The sequence below is a fragment of the Psammomys obesus genome, unplaced genomic scaffold, assembly GCF_907164565.1.
Source record: "Psammomys obesus unplaced genomic scaffold, mPsaObe1.curated_primary_1811, whole genome shotgun sequence".
NCBI classification, from domain to species: domain Eukaryota; kingdom Metazoa; phylum Chordata; class Mammalia; order Rodentia; family Muridae; genus Psammomys; species Psammomys obesus.
The window spans coordinates 14,388,362-14,413,410 of NW_026596109.1; the positions used below are offsets into that span (position 1 = coordinate 14,388,362).

At 40.1% G+C, this 25,049-nt stretch overlaps 1 protein-coding gene across 1 annotated transcript; it reads right to left on the reverse strand.

Annotated features, from left to right (window-relative positions):
• Window positions 1-1,636: 1,636 nt before the first annotated feature.
• LOC129692587 (selection and upkeep of intraepithelial T-cells protein 10-like) lies at window positions 1,637-24,692 on the reverse strand. Its single transcript, XM_055629078.1, has 6 exons — window positions 24,617-24,692; window positions 20,197-20,478; window positions 16,480-16,653; window positions 15,653-15,757; window positions 12,216-12,338; window positions 1,637-1,953 (listed from the first exon to the last, which is right to left on the reverse strand). Exons 1-6 carry the CDS (start codon window positions 24,690-24,692, stop codon window positions 1,826-1,828), a joined length of 888 nt encoding a protein of 295 aa, XP_055485053.1. The 3' UTR covers window positions 1,637-1,825.
• Window positions 24,693-25,049: the final 357 nt, after the last annotated feature.

A 25,049-nucleotide genomic window follows, 5' to 3' on the forward strand; every position in this document is an offset into this window, starting at 1 on the left:
GATTTTGCTGATTTGGATAGTTTCTCTCTGCCTTTTAGTTAGTTTGGCTAAGAGTCTGTCTATCTTGTTGACTTTCTCAAAGAACGAGCTCTTGGTTTCATTGATTCTTTGAATTGTTTTGTTTGTAATTGATTGATTCAGCCCTGAGTTTGATTATTGGTATTACCTTAATTAGGATAATGGTAGCAGGTTTTTCCTCCTGTAGCCTATATCCTGTTCAGCTGTAAATTCTTTGCCTGATAATGGAGCCAGGTAAGTAACTCATCTTGTGGTCTGCAACTTAAATCCAATGAAAAAGTGGTTGTGTAGTCCATTGATGTCTGTGCCACTACCACAGGCTTGCAGGGATCATATCTGGGTATAACTGATTACTTTTCTTCTCTGATAGCATACATAGCACCTTCCAGAACTATAAAAGCTAGCTTATATGGGTGAAGCTTTTAGAACTGAGCTGGAGAGATGGCTTAGTCATTAAAGACTAATACTCACATTCAGTGATTTCTTTTTTGTTTCATCTACATTAAAACTGTTTATATAATTGTTTAAGCACATTTCCTAAATAAATACAAACACCTGTTTTTTATTTCATTTTGTTTTAACATCATCTTAAGAAACATAGATTGAAGTCCATTTATATTTTTGATTGATATATGTTAAGGGGTTTTTTTCATTTTTTTAATTATGTGTGTGTTGTCTGTGTCTTTGTGAGGGTATGTCATGTGAGTGCATATGCAAAAAAAAAGCTTGAAAAGAGTTTTGAATCCTTGGAAACTGGAGTTTTAGGTGGTTATGAGCCACCTATCAAGAGTATTGGGAGACAAACTCTAGTCCTCTGGAAAAGCAGCAAATATTCTTAATCACTGTGTCATTTCTCCAGCCCCCTTTCACTGATTTATTTTATATATTTCAGGAAATATTTAGATTTGTGATTCATTTTATCTTTGATAATTACCTTTTAGTAAATGTAGATATTCTCATAACTGGTAGTTATTATTTATGATACTATTACATATACTTTGATACTGTTTTATGAAAATTGCAAAGATGAAACATAAGTACAATATTTTTAGAAAGTTTCAAAATTTAGTAAAAATATTTTATTTTGCTGATAAATATTGGCTTTATACAAAGTGAATTATTTTGTTTTAAGATAGTTTCCCCTAAAGCTTTGTATTGTTGATTTATTGTTATTGCCTTCTTCAAAAAAAATCCTGTATTCACATTCAAAGAAAACTTGTCAACAAATCATTTTTAACAAATCAATATTGACTAAAACCTTGGTGAGTTTAATATGTGAAGGAGAGTATGCATCACAGGCCACATGGACACTCACTGGCATCAAAACCTACAATTTTTGCCCTGAAACTATATATACACAAACAACAAGAACAGTCACAGCAGGTTGTATTTATATATTTTTGCATATATATATATATATATATATATATATATATATATATACACACACACACTTGTGTGTGTGTTTAGCAATAATAATCAAAAACAAGACTATCAATTTGAGAGAGAGGACATAAGAAGGGCTGAAAGGAGGGTGTGTGAATAAAACTGGAGAGAGGAAAAATTCTATGTTGTTAAAAATGTATTTTCAAAGATCTACATTTTTAGACAGAACAAAATTTTATCAAAAGACCCCCTTGATTGTATGTCCTATAGACATAAATTTTATATTCAAACCAGTATATTTTTCTGTCTTTCTCTACTGACTCATTTCCCAGTTGAGACTGCAATTTTAAGGGCTGAAGAGGGTTGAAGTTATCTTCTCTACAACTTTCTTTGTGCTGAATATTCTCTTCTTCAAACAGTTCTAGGAACTCTGTGAGGATCTCACTACCATTTCCTTAGAACTCAGCAGACACAGAGAGATACTTTGCTCTGAAGGAACTGCAGGAGGGTCTTTACTCGTGGAAGGCGATGGGGTCATCTGATGGTAACCTGAAAGAAAGCGTTTTATTATCTGACACAGAAATACATAACACTCACACACACACATACATACACACATACACACAAAAACATCATACAGCAACTTGTTTTTCAGTTTCCATATGAATGTTAAAAGCAAGGCCCTTTTCTACAGTAAGGTACTCAAAAACCACACTGTTAGGAAATCATTAGACTTAAGGCAGAATCTGACATAGCTTAGAGTGTTTAAATCTTGGCAGATGAGAATATTTTGTCTCAACTGCTGGGTGTACATACACCAGACTCTCTTCATAAGGGCATGGGATCCCCTTGTGCTGGTGCAAAAATACACAAGGGCTCTCAGACCTCTTAAGATGGGTATCCTCACCATCTTAATTTTTGAGTTTGAGGATGACATCTCCAGAACTGTCATCTTTATAGCTTATATAAGGCAAAGGTGACTAGAACAGTTTATTTTTCTAGTGGAACATGAGCTATGAATTCTCTTTCTATTTTTTTCTTTTATTTATTCTCTAATACAATATATCTTGACTGCAGTTCCCCTCCCTCTTCTCCTCCCAGCTCCTAACTCCACCTTTCTTCTCCCCCAGATCCTTTTACCCTCCATTGCCCTTCAAAGAAGAGCCTCCTAGGGTTTCCTACTAAACATGGCCTAACAAGATGCAATAAGACTAAGCAACAAACCCTCATATCAAGGCTGGACAAGACAATCCGTCCAGTAGAAAGAAAAGGGTCCCAAAGATAGGTCAGAGACACTTGCTCTCCCACTATTAGGAGTCCGGCAAAAACACCGAGCTAGCAGTCATAACATAAGAAGAGGACCTAGCGCAGACCCTTGCAGGTCCTGTGTTTGCCACCTGTGTCTCCGTGAGCCCCTATGAGCCCTGCTTACATGATTCTGCGGGCTGTGTTCCAGTGGTATCTTTGATGCCTCTGGCTTTTATGATTCTACCCAGCACCCCATTCTGCAGGCTTCCCTGAGCTCCAAGGAGAGGAATGAGATGAAGAGCTCCAACTTAGGCTTTCTCTCTACCTAATGTTTGCCTGTGCATCTACGGCTCTGCTCCCATCAGCTGTCAGCGTAAGCCTCTCTGATGACGACTGGGATAGACACTCATCTGTGAGTATAGCAGAGTATCATTAGAAATCATTTTATTGATTTTTTTTCTATCCTAGGCTATCCTGGGCTATCCAGCCTCCCGTTACTGGTTATCCAGGCAGTGTGGGCACTGGCATTGACCTGCAATTAGGCCAGTCATTGGTTGGTCACTTCCACAAGTTCTGCACCTCCATTACCCCAGCAAACCTCCCAGACAGGAAAGGTCAACAGTTTTGTGGATGGGTCGGTCCAGTCTCACCACTAAAAGCCTTGCCTGAAAATGGGCAGTTCAGGTTCTGTATTGTTCCTTCCTAGGAGTCCTCAGTACAGTGAGCCTCAACGAATCCTGGTACTTTCCTTGGAACTAGGTTTTCACATCACCCCCAAATGCCAATTCCAGAAATCTTTCCAATTAGAACAGCACCATTTGTTGAAGATGCTTTCCCTTTTTCAATTGATTTTGGATTCTTTATCAAAAATCAGGTTCCATAGTTGTGTGAATTTAAGACCAGGTCTTCATTTATACACTATTGATCAACCTGTCTGCTTTTTTGACAAACATATGCATATCTATTTCTTTGTATGTATCAGAGCCTCAATAAATATCTTATACTTATCCACTTGATATTTGCTTTTATTTATCTAATTATATTTTATTTTGACATATTTTATTATCTCTTAGAAACCTTTTTTTTTTAATGAGTCAGAAGGGGAGTGGATCCAGATGGGAGAGAATGTGGGAAGGAATTGGGAATAGGAGAGGGAGGGGAAACCAGATTCGGTTGTATGAGAAAAGAAAAATTTATTTCCAATAAAAAGAAAAGGAAAAAGCAAGGAAAGATGGGATAAGGATGTGATTGGGTGTCCCAGCTCTGAATGACACTCTGCTTTCTTTTCTTTGGCTAATGAAAAGGAAACATCAAAGGAAATCATGTTTTTGTATTACATTAAGCCAAAAAATTACCAAAAAAGAAATTCATAGCGATAAATAAAATAAAGGCTCTCAAATATATATTGTTTCTTTTTAGAATAGTTTTGGAAGAAGTTTTGTATTAAAATATGTGGCAATGTTACAAAATGTGACTACATAAAAATTTTACCTTACAATTCTAAACAATATTTTTAAATAAAATATACTTTTATTAAAGTATTTTTAATTGTTTGAATTTTTTTTCTTTTTTCTTCTATCTTTTAGATTCTGGCCAAGTGCCTACGCATTTCAAAGACTTTCTCATTCACTCTGTGAAACAACTCTTCCCCTTTTGATGTGAGTGCTTACCAGCCTCTACCGCAAAGGCAAAGGCATGGCTGTCTATCTTCTCTTCTCCATCTCCCCATGCCAGATGATACCAAGGTTTACAGTTTACAGATCCTGTTGTTTTTCTCTTAAACTAATAAAATTGCACCACAGTTTCCCTTCATGTCTATGGTCTAAATTATTTTACAGTGAAACTAAGAGGCTAAAGAGGAAAAGCCAGACTCTCTCTATTCTAATAGGTTTAAATAATAACTCTGGGGCTCTATTTTATCTCTGGGTGCCCCTGGAGACCTTTTCTAAGTGTGCTTTATTGAGTGTCTTTGTAACAGTTCAAAAAGAGTTAGGGAGAGTAGCTAGATAAATGAAAATCCATGGAGTTTAATTTTGCTTAGCCTCGTCTTGATAAGTCACAGAAAACACTTCTTTAAAACAGCGTTTGGTGAGAACCCAGAATTAAAGATGCAAAATTAGACTTTCTCAAGGGCCATTTCTCAACACTGGCAACCTAGAACTGTGGAGGAGTAGGCCTGGTAGAGCTCCCCATAGTTGAGTTTAGCACCAAGAAAGTGCTTTAAAAAGAAGCAGCAGTGAATGCCATAAGGAGCCCTCATTTAAGGTGCATCTTCCCATTTCAATTAACCTAATAAAGACAGTCTCCCACAGGCAAGCCTATATGCTAACCTATGTAGGCAAGTAAGCCATGGACCTCTGGAACTAGCCTGGAGCGAGAATGAGCTTGAAAGTGTCCAAACCCCAAAAATCTCATCTAGAGACCAGCAAGAACACGGACTGCTTTCTCTGTTCTGGGCTGCATGCCCCAGTGCACATAGCCTTGCAACCGTCACCTCTGCCACGTGGTGGCTAGGTTTCAGCACCTGGAATTCTTCGCCATGCAAATGAAGCATTCCCTTCACCTCTGCTCCAGCCAATGATGTACATCCATCCCCCAAACTCCTATCCACTTCGCCAAGGTTGATATAGCCTTAGGCTCCTCAATAAAGCAGAGCTGTTTCATTGAAAAACATCTTGGATAGAGCTCACACAATGACTGCCTAATCAAGATCCTGTTAACCCACCCACCTGACTAAGCTTCATGCCTTCAAGTCCAGCACCTGTGCACACAGTATTCAGATACTCTGAGACCAGAAACAGAACCTGCACTGACTCTGGTGCCCATGTGGATTCAACAGGACGCTTGGTTCAAGCAGGGAAGGGTGCGTGCCCCCGGCCTTTGGCCCAGCCCAAAGGGCCTTAAGTATCCACAATGTCAGTCTATCTTTTCTCCTTTGTTTTTGGCTTAGCCATCTAGTTGGATTCAAACACTTTGAAAGAACAACTGGAGCCTCTGGCCAGGGCACTCTCTGGTGTTGGCAGGTCCCTAAACCTCTGTCTGAACTCCCAAAATCTCATATCTTTTTTCTCTGAATGACACATTGGCTATAAAGTGAGAAGTAAATAAATACCACTCAGGTTGGTTGCAGGAACTCCTAAAATCTTCAAGCAGGCTGGTGTTTTAGAAAAGGACAGTCCCCTGAAGCTGGAAGGCTGCAGGAATGTTCTTTTTGGACTAGACATTTCCTTTCATTTTCTATCACAGAAAACAACTCATCACATTAAAAAAAAAAAAAAAGTGAGGAAAATACATGCCCTTTTAAAATTTCATGGAATAAGACTCAGCAAGATGCAAGGCTCCTCGTTTTGGGAGGAGGTCCTTCAGATAGTACCATGCATGGCCATGGGTAACATTTATAGTCTTGATTCATGGACTGGAGTCATTTCTCTCACCTGAAGCAGGAACACCCAAGAAGGGAAAATTCCTTCTCCCGATTCCCTCCTTTCATAGCCATAATCCGCCTATGTGTAGAACTGCTTAGAAAGAGACCCACTGAGAATGTTGTGCCCCTCAGCCAGGTGAGTCTGGGGATCTGAGCCCTATTCCAGACCCCACAGCACCTAAACAAGAACTCAAAACCATATACCCACTCCTACCCTTTACACCCCCCCAGAGGCAGTAGGACACAAGCCCGCAGTCCCATCTGCTCCTCCCCCTTGCCCACCAAGCCTCCCTCTCTCCCCCGGCTAGCAGATCCCCCTAAAAACCGAGGAAATGCCATGTAATCCCTCGGCTTCCTATCGCTAGTCCTGTACCAAACAGCAGCTTTGCAGTCTATGTGATTCTGTTGCAAAAGTGGAGAAAATACCAATTAATCCCCGGGCTAACTCCAACTCCCCCTCTACTCACGACTCCGATAAGGGCCCAGAATTCTAGACATTCTCGCCTACTATTAACCCCCCATGAAATAAACCATTGGTATCCATACCAAGCCACGGATTTAGCACCCAGACAGGCAGTAAAGGAAGATAGCATTCATGCACCTTGGACAAACTCCCTCTTACAGAGTCAAATGTGTGCCTTCAACACACCCCAGGATTAGTGGGATATCTGCCGCTCCTCTCTGCCCAGTCCAATCTTTTTACTGTGGAAAGCTTTCTTCGAGGATAAATGTCTCCAGCAAGTCAGGGGAAATCAGGACCAAAATAACGTCTCCTGGGGATTTAATGAACTTTTGGCCAGGGAGCTCCTCCCAACCCCCACGGGAAAGCAAGAGCAACACAGCCAGCAAGTTAAGATGCCCAGGTGTGCCTTTATGCAATCCAGGCCGGGGATGAATCACCCCGCCCTCTGGCTCACATGACTCCTCCTCCTCTCTGCTCTTTCTCTGCCAAAAGCCTGAGGTGTGCCTATCTGATTTTATTCTTAGAAAATAAGAATAAAGAGAGCTTAGAGAGGAAAATTCCTGACTCTGCAGCCAGAGACCTCCTTTTTAAAAACATTATCTGGGAGGCTATGCCTTCTGAGTCCAGGCTAGCCTGCCAAGGCAGCAAAAGAGAACACCATGATTGGTGGGTTGTGGCTACCTAAGGCATGGGAACAACATCACATCCAGCACTTCTGTAGCTCAGGCTTTGGCAGCAGCAATAAAAACAAAAGGGATCTGCTTTAAATGTGAAGAGACAGGACTGGAGAAATGAATGCCCAAAAAAGACCCTTCCTATGAAGGACTCCAATGACCCTAAGACAGTCTGCCCCCAGTCTTGCAAAGTTTTCCACACACACACAAAAAAAAGATTGTCTCCTCCATTATGATAAAGATGGCAAACAACTAGAGCCTTTAAACTTCAAACTTTAAAAGAGGGCATCCCTCAGCCCCAACTGTAAGAGAGAAAATTTCTTCCATAGAGGCTTTCTGAATGTCCAGCATCTCAGAGGGCTCCCATTTAAAAATAAGCACAAAAATGGATAGCAAGCCATGGAAATGCCCTGATGATACTGGGGAAGACAAGACCATTTTGAGACAAGAGATCCTCCAAGGTTGGCTGCAAATCCCTGGGTCCCAGCTTCTAGCCATAGGAGCTCCTCCCATAATTTATCATGCATTTATCACTAAACAGGTCTACAGATGGGAAGACGCTTTTGAAGCTACCGATCTCATACGCCCTCTAAAAGCTAACATAGCCACCAAGCTTCTAAAGTGAGGTGCTTTATAAGCCCTAGAGGTACAACCCAATCAGAAAGAAATTGCAGCAGAATAGATGATCATACCTATAAAAAACATTCTACAAAAAAAAACTATAAAAAAAAACCTCCAAATCACCCCCCCATTCTAAGGGCCACTGTTAAATTTAGCACTCCCTGCCTTGATTGGCTTTCAAAGGAGCCAGTCAGGGTTGAACACTGGCCTCTCACAAGGGAGAAACTTGAAGCCCTCACATACGTAGTAAAAAAGCATCTTTTACTACAACATATTTGTCCCCCAAAGCCCATAGAACACCCCTCTGTTCACTATAAAAGAGAGATCAGGGGATGGAGACTGCTGCAAGATTTAAGGGCAATTAATAAAACCATGGGAGTCCGGGGTTCTTCCCAGAGGGAGCTGCTCCATATCTCAGCCATACTTGCCAATGTCTCTTTATTGGATATAAACATCAAAGACTGTTTTTTTCTTCTATTCCTCTCCACCCTCAAGACCATGAACTCCTCACACTTTCAGTACCTCCCATTAACAATTCAGGGCTGGCCTTTCTACGTGAATGGACAGCTCTTCCTCAGGAACTGGCTAACACTCCCACCCTCTGCCAGGCTGTGGCCACTGCTCTAAAAACTTACTTAGACAAAGGACTCAGTATATATCATTACAAGGATATCAACCCGGTATGGGATGATTTTTCCACTTTCCCCTCCCAACTTAAAGACTGACCCTAACTGGCTTTGGCCCTGGCTCTCCCTGTCCGCAAGCCCCTCTTTGACCTCCCAAAAGGAAATAAAAGCCACACCTTTCCATGAACACTCTTTCCTGAAACAATCCAAGCTCTAAATTCTGTCAATGTGGCCCTAAAAGACATGGTCCTTGCCCATACAGCTTATCTTAAATTCCTCCCTACATTTGTAGAAGCCCTGTATCAGCCCCAGCACTCCACACCCTGGTGAGGGGAACACCTAGAATTCTATCTGAGGTGGGTACACTCACTACTAAATTAAAAATGCCAGGGATAGAGCTGTCCAGCATCTCAGAGGGCTCCCATTTAAAAATAACCTGGTATTTTGCCACGCCCCCCCTTTTTTCAAATCTCTCTGATATTCAGTGGCTTCTCAAAAATCTCTTCTTCTTTGCTATTAGCTTAATAGGATTTCCAGAACAAATTGGTAACCAGTACCCTTAAAAGAATGGGCTTCTGCCCCCCGACCCTGTTGTAGTAGTTTGCCTCCCCCCAAATATCTTTAAATAAAAGCCCATCACCAGTCCCCTATTATCCAATTCAAAGAGCTGGCCCATCACAGCCTCTGTCCAGCAAGCAGAGGAATTCCACTCACACACATAAACACACAAATGCCCACTTCCCTCACATCCCTCTTGCTCAACTATGGAGGATAATAAAAACATGCTCCTCCTGCGCATTCCTTATTACTACCGCAGCTTTACAAATGATGGGAAATAACCTGCAAGGCCTCAGATCCAATGCCCTATGACAAATTGATGTCACCCACATTCCCCAGTTTGGCAGACAAAAATATGTTTTTGTTACCATTGATACATACTTACATTTCATATGGGCTACAGCACAAATGGGAGAAAACTCAAAAAGGTTAATTCACCATATGTTCTTCATCTTTGTCATCAGGGGCATTCCTCAACAGATAAAAATTGACAATCATCCTGCCTTTATTAGCTCCCAATTAAAAACCTTCCGCTCGCAATGGGAAATTGCCCACCACACAGGGATTCCTCACAACCTCCTGGGCCGAGGGACAATAGAAAGAACACATCAGCCCTAAAAGTCCAACTTATAAAACAAAAAGCAAACATCTACCCCCATAACATGTAATTAATGATGGCTCTGAGTACCCTAAATATATTTAACATTGACGAGAGCTCAAAACACCCTTCCATCTCCCTTCCTTGGTACACACCAGGATTAACTCTTCCTATCCTAGTATGATAGCACTATCCCTTGGGTGGGATTTGGAAGGGAGTAGACCACTTCTTTACAACCAGAAGGAGTTTCTCTTGTATTTTTCCACAGGACCAGCCTAGACCTATTGGAGCCCTGCCAGAAATATCAGACACCACTCCACCAACTAAGAAGATGCCTTACCTCTTGCTGAAGGATCAAGGACAGAGGAGGCAGAGGAGACACTACCCCCGATGGTACAAGACTGTCTGGTGGGACATCCATGATCTGGTGGCCACTGTCGAGGCCATGTGCCGTCCACAGGATTCCCTTTCTTCTATTCTTACGGCTGTATTTATTAGACTTCATTCTAACCCTGCCACTGCCCAGCTTTTTTCTAATTCTTCTAATACTCACCGCTGGAGATTCTTTGCTAGGGAAGCCTACAACAGACACAACAAAAGCCTGGGAACCGAGGACTACCCACTTGAAGGAGGCTGGAAAGTATTAAGATTCCTCTACATCTTGATTCCATCTCCACTACCTCCAGCCTTTTCTTCTGCTTTCCCCACTGCACACAGGTGACTGCCTCCAGGAGGCTTCCATATATGGAGGTTGCAGACTTTGGGGGTGCCAAATTGAAGCCATATGTCACAGTGGCACCGTGCTCCCCAACCTTAAAACTCATTTTCAGCCTCCCATTAGTAATCCCTGGGACGAACAAGGGTGAATGGGGGTCACGGGTAAGCTCTACCCTAATGCTATGCTAAATACCCCATAGCCTGCCTACACATCTCCTGCCAGCTTATGTCTTCCTCCAAATTGGTCTTTGCTCACATTAAAATTCTTCAATCAAGAATCAAGCTCAGAAGGTGCCCTTTCCTGGCAACAGTACATCCAGTATATGTTGACCTCCTTTCCCTAACCACCCACGCCAACTCCTCCCAGTGCTTCTTTTGCACGTCCCTCTCTGGTTGCTATTGGCAACTCTTCCCTTTAACATCTCACTGCATGAACCCCACAGACCCTTACCCACACAAAAGTTACAAGATATTTCTATTTTCAATCTACCCCTCCCCTTTTGCCTTGTAGGACCCTTCTCAAGATTTCGTACTACATTTTCCTGTAACATCACTGTCACCAAGCCAATATGTGCGCACACACACACACACACACACACACACACACACACACACACACCCCACTCTTCTCTGGTATTATAACACTACCAATTCCTGCATTAAACCACTTTTTCAAGGTTTCTGCACCCTCATAAGTTGTTCCCCAGATTTATCTCTATGAGGCTGGAGAACTTGCTTTACAGAAGGAAACTGAAAGAAACAAGAGATCTCCACCTCTCTGTACAACAGACTGGGTCTCACTGTCTGACTGGGTGCTCCATGGGAACTGCTAGAACAACCCTCGTCCAAATATGCCATCTGGCCAGCAACTTCCAGGACAAGCTTGACCTGGTGATGGCTATGCACCCAACACCCCTACCAAATAGCACTCAAACCCTCTGGTACCTTGACTTCTTGGCTTCCTTGACCCAAGACTGGCCATTCGAACCCTACTCCTCCTGGCACCTTGCTGCATCCAATTTATAAAATGGCAGATAAGTAGCATTGCAAAACTCACTGCCAATTGGGTTCTGGTTCAATACTAAACTGTTTCCAACATAGAGGCTGATGACGTAGATGACACCTCCCTTTTATAAAAAAAAAAAAAAAAAAAAGTAGGAGATGTGTGGCAAGTGAGCCATGAGACCCGGGGAACTGGCCTGGAGCAAGTGTGAGATCAAGACATGTCAAAACCCTACAAATCTCATCTTGAGACTGGAGGGAGTAAGGATCGCTCCCTTCCTTTTCTGGTCCTGCATTTCCCAGGGCACGAAGCCTTGCGACCCCCTACCTTTGCCACCCTTGGTATAGTCATGCATCCTTGTGGCCAGGTTTCAGAACATGTCTAGCAAGCACCTGATATTCTTTCCGTGCAAACGAAGCATTCCCTGAGCCTCAGCTCCAGCCAATGAGGTACATCCACCCTCAGAACCCTTACCATGTCTTTAAGGTTGATATAGCCCTTATGCCCCCCTCACCCCCAATAGAGGAGAGCTCTTTCACTGAAAACTATCTTGGAGAAGGGTATTTTTTCTCTCTTTCTCTTTCTCACACACCCCCCACCTAGCTAAGCTTCATTCCTTTAAATCTAGCATCTGTGCACAAAGGTTCCTTGACACCCCAAAGGAAGAAGCAACCTGGGTCAACAAATCTACTGAACACTTAGCAAGTCCTGTCTGAACCCTAAAACGCCACCATCTGCACATGAAGGCAAAGAAAGATAGCAATAACCAAAGCCTCTATTTTCCTCCAGTTTCACCAAGTGAAGATTAGGTTCATAGGGATTCAGGTAAAGAAACAGGCGACTCATCCTTGGGGTACCCACCCCCGCTGTTTAACTTACTGTTTAAGGTCCAAAGGAGAAACAAAATGAGCAGAGTGAAAAATAGCATCATCACAGACAAGATTATGCATATGTCCCACAGCCAATTACTATACAATGGGTATGCATCATCCAAAATAGAAGCTGGGAAAAAAAAAGAAAAAAATGTTAAACATATTTTTAAGTAAGTAAAATAGAGACAGGGAAATATGCATAAATTAAGCTCACAGGACCCTAGTCAACATGAAAGAGGAAAAGGAGGCTTTAAGTAGCCTTCATTTTCTGGTCAAAGTTTAGGCCACATATTCAAGATTTTATGACAAAACTTTGCAATTTGAGTGAGTCAAAGGGAGTCAAAGGGTTTTGCAGTTTGGTTTGAGCCGTGTGTGTAAACTGTAAGATACTGTTATTTTTACTCATTTACCCACAGGTAGCTGTGAATAACATCTTCTTGGTTATTTTTATTCTCTGGTTTAGGAGAAGCCAAAGCAAGATGTTGCAGAAAAAGCACTGAGAAAAATACATCAGTCCACAGTCCACACATACATGCACGAACACACCAATACAGCCCGTATAACATTGGATGTGTGTCCTTCACATACCAGAGGTCAACGTACCAGAGGTCACAGCTTTTTAAAAATATTTTTATATTTTTTTCACAATTTATTTATTTTGTAATCTGATTGAAGCCCCCTGGATCCTCTTCCTCCATAGCCTGACACGGCCGTATCACCAGGGGCGAGTGATCAAAGAGCAGGCAACTACTCCATAAAAGAGGCAGCCCCTGCTCCCCTTACTCAGAGATCCACATGGAGACTGAGCTGCCAATTGGCACATCCGAGCAGGGGATCTAGGTCCTTTTCACACCTGGTCCTTGGTTGCTGCATCAGTCTCTGCAAGACCCCCTGGGTTCATATCCCTTCAGTATTGTTAGTCTCCTTGTGGGGCTCCTGTCCCCTCCATAACCCTCTGACCTCTTCTTCCATAAAACTCCACATCTTCTTCTATAAAACTCCCTGCGCTCTGCCCAAAGTTTGGCAGTGAATTTCAGCATCTGCTTCCATACCCTGTTGGGTGGAGCCTTTCAGAGGATCCTGTATAGTAGGCTCCCATCCCGTTTTCTCTCTTCCACTAATGTTTGTGTCTATACTGTTTGCCATTCTGGATGAGATTTAAGCAACCTCCCTAGGATCCTCCTTAGTGTTTAGCTTCTTTAGGTCTATAGATGGCTGTCCTATATTATACAGCTAATATCTGCTTATAAGTGAATGTATACCATGCCTGTCTTTCTGTTTCTGGGTTACCAGTCAGGATGATCTTTTCTAGTTCCATCCATTTGCCTGCAAATTTCATGATTTCCTCGTTTTTAATAGCTGAGTAATATTCCATTGTGTCTCCTCTTCTGCAATGATCCACAAGCCTGAGGAGGAGGTATACTGCTTGGAAATGACCATTGAGACAACTTTTATGCTCTGCATCTTGATCTCTGTGTTAATCGTCATCTACTGAAAATAGGAGTTCGTCTGATGAGAGCTAACTGCTGCATAACCTGGGCCCATGCCGTGTGTGATAGCTGTGTACACAATGCATCTGACCTGATATCTGAAGTCCAGTTCTTTTTCATTATGTTTGATTTCCTACTTAATGTTTCTGCTAAGTTATTCATCTTTAATTTCAATTAGGTATAATCAAATCTATATAGACATTCTACTTGGTCTTTCATTGTTAGTATTTTAAGTCCATTCTTTCATTTCATTTTCAAATAAAAAAGACACATTTCATATGCTTAATATACACAGGAAGCCCAGACCATGACTGCCAATTTTGAAACTCTAAGCTTTTTTTTTGGTAATTACCCCTCAAATACCCAACAGGAAAGCCCATCAAGTGTCTTTGTCTTCAAATTTTGCACAAAATTCATACCAGTAAAAAGTTGCAATCTTGATCAGAAAGAATAATTTCTAAATTCTTTCTTTTTGCAAAAATTCAATTTTTATTTCATATGTATGAGTATTAGAGGTCAGAGCAGGTTTTCAGAATCCCTAAAACTGTAGTTAGAGTGAGTTATGGGCTGCCATGTAGATGCTGGATGAGAATCCATATCTACTGCAAGAGCAGCAAGTGATCTTAACTACTGTGCCATCTCCCCACTCCCTAAATTCTGTTCTTCATTGTATCCCATGAGATGCAGTTTTACTTAGTAAAAGGAAATTTTTACACACTATTTCAATGTTCATTACTTTGCCCCACCCAAATGAATATGGGTTTTTATGTTAGACTCCTCCTTAAGAGGGTTTTAAGAATTAGAGTTAGTTTATTTAATCCTGATACGAACTTTAAAATCAGGGTATCAGGAATCCTACAGAAACATAAAAATAGAGAAAAGGAGGGAAAATGGGCAATAAAAAATTCTTGTATATTTATTTTTTCTATTACTCAAAATATTGTTCTTGCTTTCTTGGTGGCAAAAATAATTTTAGAGTCACATGACTGTATAAGCATTAGATGGATAGAAAGATGTATTGCAATCTGAAAGCCTGATTTGGGGTATTCAAAGTATTCCATAGTGCTAGAAGTTAGTTATATCTTCCATACTTTTATACACCATTGCTATTTGTCCGCTGACTCTTGGAGAAATTTCCTTTGAGTGGATTTATTTAGGATTTAAGGCTTGTTTTATGATCTGCAGTAAAAAGACAGAATATGTTTCATTGATATCTATCCTGAAATATAATTGGAAAGGAGCATATCTGTACCTAATTTCTGATATAATTTTATAGATGAGTATAAATTCCTCACAAATCATAGCTAGATCTTTTGCTTTACTTTGACAGTCACTGTTTCTATAAAATACTTCCTATCCTCCACAATGAAATGAAAGGTATTTCTAAATTCTCAGGTACTATACTATACACAGTATATGTTATACTATACAGTACTTTCAAATAGTCTGTAAATACATACCCAAGAAAACCAAACATCACCTTTCAGAAGTCTTGAAAAATAAAAGTGAACTCAAATAGGAAAAAAAATGTACTTTTTATCATTAATTATCAGAAGGGGTCACTAAACCAAAAGTATTTTTAATGTTTATAAATTGTTGGCTTAGTGTAAGTGATAGGTAACATCTACATTGGGCTTTGTAAAAATAAATAAATAAAAATGTTTGTACATGAGGGATTAAATGAAGGCCAGACCTGGAGAAATAAAGCTTTTCATTGTTGTACAAGAAACTGTAACTATGAGTATGAAGATATAAGATATAAGCAGATAGAAGCCTAAAACTTTAGAAAACATATCATTCCAAGGACAGCATTTGAGACGTGACATCACTGAGATGTCACTGAAACCACTGTTGCTACTGTTGTGACAGAGGCTACTCAGCTTGATATAAATAGATGAGAAGGCACTGGGCAGAGGAGAGGCAAAGTGCCAGATCCCATTCCAGTTCCACTCACCTCTGCTCCTGAACTTTAAGTAGAGAGGGAGGAAGGCAATATACAAAACTAACAGTAGAAACTCACAGGTAAGCTCATAGCCAAGTCTCATTTCATTCTTCCCATCTGAAAAAGAGGCAGCAAGAAGATTTAGGATTCTAGGACTTTTGGGAATGCATTGGAACAGCAAAAGAAATGCTGAATATGGGCAGTACATTAAAAATAGCGGTACTGTATCTATTAATCAGGGATAAAGCCTCATGTGCAAGATTTTTAGGGTTAAGATTGGAGTCAGGGTTAGGAATTTTTAGTGAAGAAATAAACTTAGAACTTGAACAAGCTAAGATTTATGGTCATTTAGGCTGAAAACAGAACAGGCTTAAAAACAATCAAATAATAAATATCTTCTCACTTTCCTCATGACTTTGCAGTGTGTAATCAGACTGAAAATATGACTTGGATACTGTGGGACCCAGTTCACTATAGCCTTGCCTAAGGGTTGTGGTATCCTCACGGTAGGGTTTCTGTGAAACTCTGAGATAACTAAAAGAGGAAGAATCTGCCTTGGAAACCAAGACATCAGCAATTACAATGACGTTCATTCACCCAGTAATGATGTCTTTGGAGGAATTCTTAGATCTCGGGGGCAATAGTGATTATAGCTGTACCCTTGCCCTGAAGAACCCCAAAGAAGGGAGGGTGGTGGCTTAACCTGAGGATCTCTAAAGATTTTGAGACCTCCTTTGACAAAGAGTATTAAGGTGCACTAAAGTTCAGGGTTATACAATTTTGTATGCATCACATGTGAATATTGGGTTTCAAGAAGAAATGATTTCAGAATTCCTTACCTTTCTTGAATTTAATATTCTTTTCTATGAAATGAGAAACAAAATTTTCTCTGGGACAAATAAAAACAAGTATTCCTCTGAGAAAATTAAGAAGGAGCATAATTATCAAATATATCATAGGCCGTGGAAGTTTGTTTGACATCAAGGACATATACTCTGGTTTGAACAGGACATCTGAAAGAACGAACAGAAGAATCTGGTCTTATTAATTTGATATACATTTCCAAAGAAAAGATTCACATTACAGGCTAAGTAACCAGTTGGCAGATCCAATCGCTGAGAAGTGTCTGGACAATAAAAGCTCTGACATGTCAATGGATCTAATCTATTGATGGACTCATAATTTGATGGCAGTTCTGGAAAATGGAAAAAATTTTAGGAAGAGGGGGCGGTTGGATAAAGTAGGCAACTGGGGACATGCTTTTGAATGGTATATTGTGTGCTTGCTCCACACCTAATTGCCTTTTCTGACAATCTTGATAGTTGGTTATTATTTGAAACTGAGATTAGCTAGGTGCCTGAAGATTAAAGACTCAGGGAATCTAGGGCCTCTTGCCACAGTGCCTGAAGATGGCCACCGAGGCAGCTGTGAAAAGGAGGTAAGACAGTCAATCATTTTTTTTCTATTAAACAGCTCAATATTCTAGAGACATTTGTGTCCTTTAATCTGACTGTCAGAGTATTGAAACAATGTGCCTGCAAAGAATGGAGATTTCCCCAGGAATCTTTCTCAGAAAAGAAAGTTTCCAGTCTAAGGGGAAACTTATCTCCCCAAAACAGATATTGCACATAGATCTAGCAACTTGTCAGACTACTTTGTAGGGTGAAAGTGAAGCCCAGACAATGATGGTTCATTTGTGGTAGTCAAACACCTTGACCAAGACTTTTTAGATGTATATATCCTTGGCTATATATTTGAACTTTAATTTCACTTCAGTCTCCTGAACATGGACTTGGCAAAGTCACTAGATCTTTTTGTCCTTCTCCCATAGTAGTCATGTGAAGTAAATCTCCCTTTTTTTATTTTCTCTATTAACTTAGCTATTTGAAGTAGTTCTTAAGCACAGAGTTTAACTTTCAATTTTAGTATCAGGTTTTCTCTTTCCACCATATGGGTCCCAAAAATTGAACTAATGTAGGAAGGCTTTCTACCTGTTTAGCCATCTTCCCAGCCTTTCTAATAAAGTAAAATATCATAGTTATTCCCTCATTCAAGTCTGTACTATTCTGGGACTAATAACTTCCAAATATTGTTTCTTCCTCTAAGTCCAGTTTCATTAACTAAGAGCCCTCATCTACATCTATACTACAAAGTACAGAGTTAAGTAAGGCCCTTAGGTACACATTTTATTTCTTCAACAGCACTCTTCCATGAATAATTGAGTTTTGTAATCATGCTTCTTTACTTACAGTTATATTAGACACTTTCATCACTGTAACAAAATGACTCTGAGACTCAATCTTACACCCATCAGAATGGTTGAAATCAAACTCAAGTGACAGATCAGCCTGGCAAGGATGTAGTGCAACAAAAACATTCCTCCATTGATGGTGAGAGTATAAACTTGTACAGCTACTTTGGAAATAAGTTCAGTGATTTCTCAGAAAATTGAGAATAGATCTACCTCAAGACCCAGCTATACGATTACTGGGCATATACCCAAAGGACCCTCCATCCTTCCACAAGGACACTGGCTAAAGTATGTTCATATTTGATGAGTATTATTCATAATTGCCAGACATTGAAAACAACCTAGATGTCCCTCAACCAAAGAATGGATAACGAAAATGTGGTACATTTGCACAATAAAGTACTACTCAGCTGTTAAAAACAATGACAAATTTGCATGCAAATGGGTGAAACTGGAAATGATCATCCTGAGTAAGGCAATGCAGACCCAGAAAGACAAACATGGAATCTACTCGCTTCTAAGTGGATATTAGCCACACACTAAAGGATGATTATGCTACAATCCACAGATCCAAAGATGCTAGGTAGCAAGGAAGGCTCAAGGGGACACATGAATTTCACTGAGAAAGGGAAATAGAATAGACATCCTGGGTGAATTGAAGAAGACTTGACGGGGCTTGGGGTGTACATAGGAAGAGCAGGGATGAAATGGGGCAAAGACAGTATGAGAGAGCACTGAAAGACACAATTGGAATTTGGGTGGGCATCTCTGGGACAAGCTAAAAACTTATGGTGATAAAAATTCCCAGGAATCTTTGAGGGTGACCCTAGCTAAGACTTCTAGAAATGGGGTATATGGAGCCTGAATCTGCCATTTCTTGTAATTATGCAAGACTTCCAATGGAGGGATTGGGACACCATCCTGACCACAAAAACCTTCAACCTGCCCTTTGCCCTGCCTACAAGATTTTCAGAAGTAAAAATGAAGCAGAATTTGAAGAAATGACTCAACCATCCCACCCCTGACACTCATAACTATATTCTGCTATACTTGCAGACAGGAGCCTAACACAATCATCATCAGAGATGCTTCACTCTGCAACTGGTGGAAGCAAAATTTCAAGTGACAACACATACTGGAGAGGAGAAAGGGGGAACCTCCTCCATTGCTGGTGGGAGTGAAAACTTGTACAACCACTTTGGTTGTACAAAAGTACATCCAGCACTTTCTCACAAAACTGGGAATACTGCTACCTCAAGACCCAGCCACACCAATACTGGCCATCTACCCAAAAGATGTTCCACCATTCAACAATGGCATTTGCTCAACTGTGTTCACAGCTGTTTTGTTCATAATAGCCAGATGGTCCTCAACTGAAGAATAGATACAGAAATTGTGACACATTTACATAATGGACTACTAATCAGCTATTAAAAACAAAGAAATCATGAAAATGGCAAGCAAATGGATGGAACTAGAAAATATCATCCCAAGTGAGCTACCTCAGAACCAGAAAGACAACCATGGTATATACTCACTTAGAAGTGGATATTAGGCATATAATATAGGATAAGTATACTAAAATCTATGGATCTAAAGAAGCTAAACAACAAGGAAAACCCTAGGGAAGATGATTAAGTCTCATTCAGAATGGCAAACAGGATAGATACCAGAAGGGCTGAAGAGAAGGAACAGGATGGAAACCAACCAAAGATGTCCTCTGAAAGGCATCACCCAACAAGGGATGGAAGCAGATGCTGAGACTCATAGCCAAACTTTGGGGTAAAGCCCAGGGAGTCTGATGGAAAAAGAGAGGATAGAAGGACCTGGAGGGGACAGGACCTCCACAAGGAGACCAACAAAGCCAAAATATCTGGGATCAGGGGCCCTGCAGAGACTGACGCACTAACCAAGGACCATGCATGGAGAGGACCTAGACTCCCTGCACAGATGTAGCTCATAGACAGCTCAGTCTCCATGTGAGTTCCTAAGTAAGGGGAGCAGGGGCAGTCTTTGACATGAACTCTGTTATCTGCTCTTTGGTCACTTCCCCCTTATGGTATGGCCTTGCAGGCAGCAGAGGAAGATGATCCAGGCAGTACTGATGAGACTTGATAAGCTAGGGTTAGATGGCAGGGGAGAGGGACACCCCCCACAATGAACTACAGGGAAGGCATGGGGGAGGGAGGGAGGGAGAGTGGGACTGGGAGGAGATGAGGGAGGGAGATACAATCAGGATATAAAATGATTAAATTTTAAGAAAGAAAAAAGAAAAAATATTAGCAAATTATTAGCAAAAACTTACCTGGTAGGACAATACTTTTCTTTTTCTCCTGCTTAGTAGTTACATTGTAAATGGAGCAAGTAATGGGACCATGTGTTCTGTTCTTTAGAAGAATACTGCTCTTCAAATACAATAATCCAGCTCTGTTCTGAGTGTCAGATGTTGATGAGTGTGAGATTATGTTCCCCTTGCTGTCTTTCCATATCATCTCAGCAGGTGGAATCAAACTTCCTGAAGCACACTCCACCAGCACGCCTTCTGTATCCGGAACCTGAATGTTAATCTCTACATTCAAGCCCATAGCTAGGAAGAGGAGAAATATGGCATTATTATTGGTAGTGTGGATTCAAGATCTGAGAATCTTGTGGAAGTGCCCATTCTCAATGGGCTCCCACCTGTGTCTCATATATGGACAGACACAATTAGGGCAAAAGCAATACTTCAATGTAAACACAAGCAGGGAAGACACAAAAATACAATCTCAGAAAAACTGATACATCAGACTTCACAAAATTTAGTAATTTTTGTATATCACAATAAGGGTAAAAATAGAAAGTCACAGACTAAAGATATCCATACTATATCTGAAAAAGGAACCGTGTTCAAAATAGATGAAAGGCGCTGTAAATCAAGTTTTATTTTCTAAAATTGGAAAAGAGTAGAAGATGAATTTAATTTAAAGAGATACCCTAATGACCAATAAGTATATGCAAGGATGTTCAATATCATCAGCCATCAGAGAAATGCAAATATTTGAGCTCCCACTGCAATGTTGAAGAAGCAGAACAAGGACTGACGGACATTGCCACAGATTGGAAAACAGAGGACTCTTTTTATATGGAAAAGTGTCAGTATATAGTAAAGTTGTACATACACTTATGTTCACAACCCAGAATTTTTTAGTAGATGTTCACATATTTTCAGAATATTAATGACATGATTAATCGTAATAGGCCCAAAACTCAAAGTAATAAAAATAATACAAAAAATACAAATGTTAATACTGAAAACAAATGCAAAAGAATAGCAAACTTCTACTGTGTTATTGCTGTGAAGAGACACCATGACCAAGGCAACTCTTATAAAAGAAAGCATTTAAGTGGGGGGCTTGCTTATAGTTTTAGAGGGTTGGTCCATGATCACCATGGTAGAAAGTAGACAGGCATGTCACTGAAGCAGTACCTGAGAGCTTTACATCCTATTAGCCGACAGCAGGCAAAGAAAGAAGCTAAGCCTGCTGTGCTTTGAGGTTTTTGAAACCTCAAAGCCCACCTCCAGGACACCCCACATCCAAAGAGGTCATTCCTAATCAGTCCTTGGTAGCTAAGCATTCAAATTTATGATCCATTGGGAGCCATTTTCATTCAGAACACCACTATGGGCAATAATTGTTGCTAGTATTTCTCAAATTTAAGATTATAAAACTGTATAAATAAAAATAATTTTTGTTTTGGAAAAATAGCAGAACTAGGTAAATCAGAACAAATGAAACACGTACAAGTTATCAGGAAAAGTGCACAATTTAGTTGTAAAACAATAATTAGACCATTAGCACTTTTCAAATCAAGGGAAACAATATATCCAGAAGTACTGAAGAAAAATAAACCAATTTTACATAAAATATGCAAAGATGGAAACAAGTTAAAAGAATTTAGTAATACAGAATGTAAAAGAAACTGTAGTCACTAAAAGTTTTCTTTGTCAAGAAAAAAAAAAGTGGATACAAAGGGAGGAAGAAGATTAGATTCGTTCAAGCTGGTGTGGCTGGAGATGTGATGAAGAACATTAGAAGACACTGAACACAGAAGTAAAATAAGTTGGCAAATTTTATAACCTATTGCTTACAAATGCTTCCTTTTTAAACAAGGTTTGCTATTTTTGGATTTTTAGCTTATTTTATGTGTGTGAGTGGTTTGCATGTATGAATATGAACTATGTGTGTATCTGGTGCCTGCAGAGGTTAGAATAGGACATGGGATCCTCCTGAGATTGGAGTTCCAGACAGCTGAGAGCTGCTACATGGATATTCAGAACCAAAACCAGGTCCACTGCAAGAACAAGTGGGTTAACCACTGAGATACCTTCCAGCATTAAGTGTGTGCAACTGAGCTCAGGTCTTCCACAAGAGCAGCAAGTGCTCCTAAACACAGTGCCCTTTCTCCATCCCCTCAAAATGTTTTTCTTTTTGTTATTGTTCTTTAAAATGGTTACAAATGAAACAGTAAAAACAAGATCTGAAGTTGTCAAAGTAAAAAAAAAAAAAAAAGAATAAAAGAATAGCAAACTTCTCTCATATCATAAATGAATAATGGTGAATTATTTTGACCACTATACAGACTGTTAAAAATGGAATAATACAGTAATATTTATGAATCATTTGGCCACTATAGAGATTATTATGAATGGAATAATACAGTAATATTTGTGATTAATCTATGGCAATGGAAGTTAGAACAATGGTCACTTTGCAAGAAGATCATAGTGTTGACTAGGAAAGGTTAAAACACCATTTTGAGTTGCTAAATATTCAGTACCTGGAGCTGAAGAATGAATTTGTGAATATACCTATAAGCAAAAATTCACTCTGTTGTAAACTTAATATACTTCACTGTGTGTTACATGTATCTCAAATCTAAAAGAAAAACAATAAATCCAAATCAGAACCGAATTCAACCAGGTATTTCCATCTCTGCACTGTTTTGGCATTTGCATCACCAGGTCTTGAACATAGTCACTGACTCAAGTTTTCTGAACTAGTAAACTAGTAAACAAATAACAAATAAAGTTTTTTTAAACAGATTTTAAAAATTTAATATATTAATGCACGTATTTAGAGTTCTTGTTGCCAAAACTCTAAGGGATGTAATAATGAAAAATTATGTGAAATCTGCAACAACTTTCCTGCTGAAAACAAACTCTAAAAGTTGATACACTATAAAACTAATTCCCAAAATTAATTAGAAACCCAACAAAATAGGCAGCGACTGGAGGATCAAAACAGGGAAGCAAGTAGGTGCAGAGAGATGGTCAATGTATCTGCTTCTGTAACATTTACTGACTGGGGAAAGGAACTAATTTTTTTTTAATTTAATTTGTTTAATTATTTTACTTAATATTTCCTTTAAATAATTTAAGGCAATGGTTGGTGATCAGACTCTTCAGCCCGAAAGGGTGAAGATGATGTTGATCCAACACCATCTCATTTTCAAGTGACTACAAGAACACAGAGAAAAAAAAAAGACTAGTGAGCAGTTTGGGGGCCAGAGCAAGGTGAGCTCAGTGCAGAAACCTCACTACAGAAGTCGATTCTGTGCATTACGCTCCTGTGAAGACCACAACAAAATAGAAGTAACTATTCTAAGTAGAGACGGAGGGGTCAGTACTCTCTAGAGAGCTCAATCAATTCAATAAAATGTATTTAAATCACAGAGGATTTTGCAGAAGTACATATCACCTGATAGATCAATACTAAAATTTCATATACACACTTATACATATGTGAAGTTTCATCTGCAGTAACGGAAATTACTGGCATTGAACTTGTATGTAATGGCTTGATGTAATAGCAAATCTTTCATTCTTATTTTAATGGTGTAAGTATAGTTCCTCCCATTCAGATTTCCCACATTGTACTTGCTTTTTAGTCTTATCCTGAGTCCGGTTCATTTCTCCTGATGTTTCTATGTCTTCTCCTCCCAGATACAATCTGCCTTTCTTCCTTTCTCTTCCCCTCACCAGACTAGGATGTCTTGCCCTATTCTCTGCATTGCTCAGCATCAGCCAGTTGGCTTTATTGGAACAACAGAGAACAAATGATGACGTGTTTACACAAACTTGAGACAAGAGATGCTTAGAATAAACATCACAATTCAATATCTGGATTGAAGCCAGATAGTGGGGCAGAGAAAATGGCATTTGAATGAACAAGGGTAATTGTATACATTTCACAAGACCATTATGCCAACATATTATTGTTTTTTAATATCCCCAGAGGAAAGTGAAGCTACCACCACCTCATCAACAAAATCTCTCTCCAGCAAACGGAGACCATCCCAGAAACTATGACTAGACACATACAGAGATCAAAAGATTGTGGGGAGCACAACCCAGTAGGTGTATCTACAATATAGCTTCTGCTTCTATGGTTCAGGGAACAGAGCAGAAGAGGGGTGGAAAAAATTGCGCTGAGATAGTTTCTTCTAGAAAGGGCTGCAAAAATAAGACTAGAACAATGGCGACATCACCAGGCATATTAACACGGAAAGAGAATGTTTTTGCAGGGTCCCACACTAGACAAAGGACACATGACCAGAAGACAGGGGATGGCAAGGGTGAAAGGGGAATAAGAGACTGTTGGAGGAAAGTCATCAGAATGCCTTGGAAGCATTTATGAATGATCAAAGAACAAATTTAATCAATCAAAGCGAGAGGGTTTCTCTACCTTGGGTGTGTACTGCGGTCTGTAGGAGAAGAAAGGCCATGAATGATCCAGATAAACAGGAAACTGAAGGCTGCATCACACCTGAAAAATTAAATTGTAAACATGACATCAAAATTGGGGCAGTAAGAACCATGACAAGGAGGGAGTCCAAGATGGTGGCAACTAGCGTGTACCATATCTGAGGTCCAGAGGATCTGAGACTCTGAAATCGGTGAATGGATGGGCAGCTGAAGCCAGAACATCAACAATGAGGCTTCCTGGGTGACAGGAGACAATCCGGGAACTGGGACAGTTTGGATCAGGGCACCCTTGGATGTCTCCAGGGTCTGAGAGTGGTGAGTATTTGACCCCCTGCACTTCCCCTTGCCCCAAGCACAGGCCTCCCTGCTTGGAGGAGGCAGCAGTGATTGCCTCAAACAGGATCCTCCCTGCT

Coding starts and splice junctions, on each gene's coding strand:
- LOC129692587 (XM_055629078.1), bottom strand. CDS start 24,692: ATGCAGCCTTCAGTTTCCTGTTTATCTGGATCATTCATGGCCTTTCTT. Junction 15,758..16,479: donor GAATATTAAATTCAAGAAAG/GTAAGGAATTCT, acceptor CCTCTTTTTCAG/ATGGGAAGAATGAAATGAGA. Junction 1,954..12,215: donor TCTCCTTTGGACCTTAAACA/GTAAGTTAAACA, acceptor GCTTTCTTTCAG/GTTACCATCAGATGACCCCA.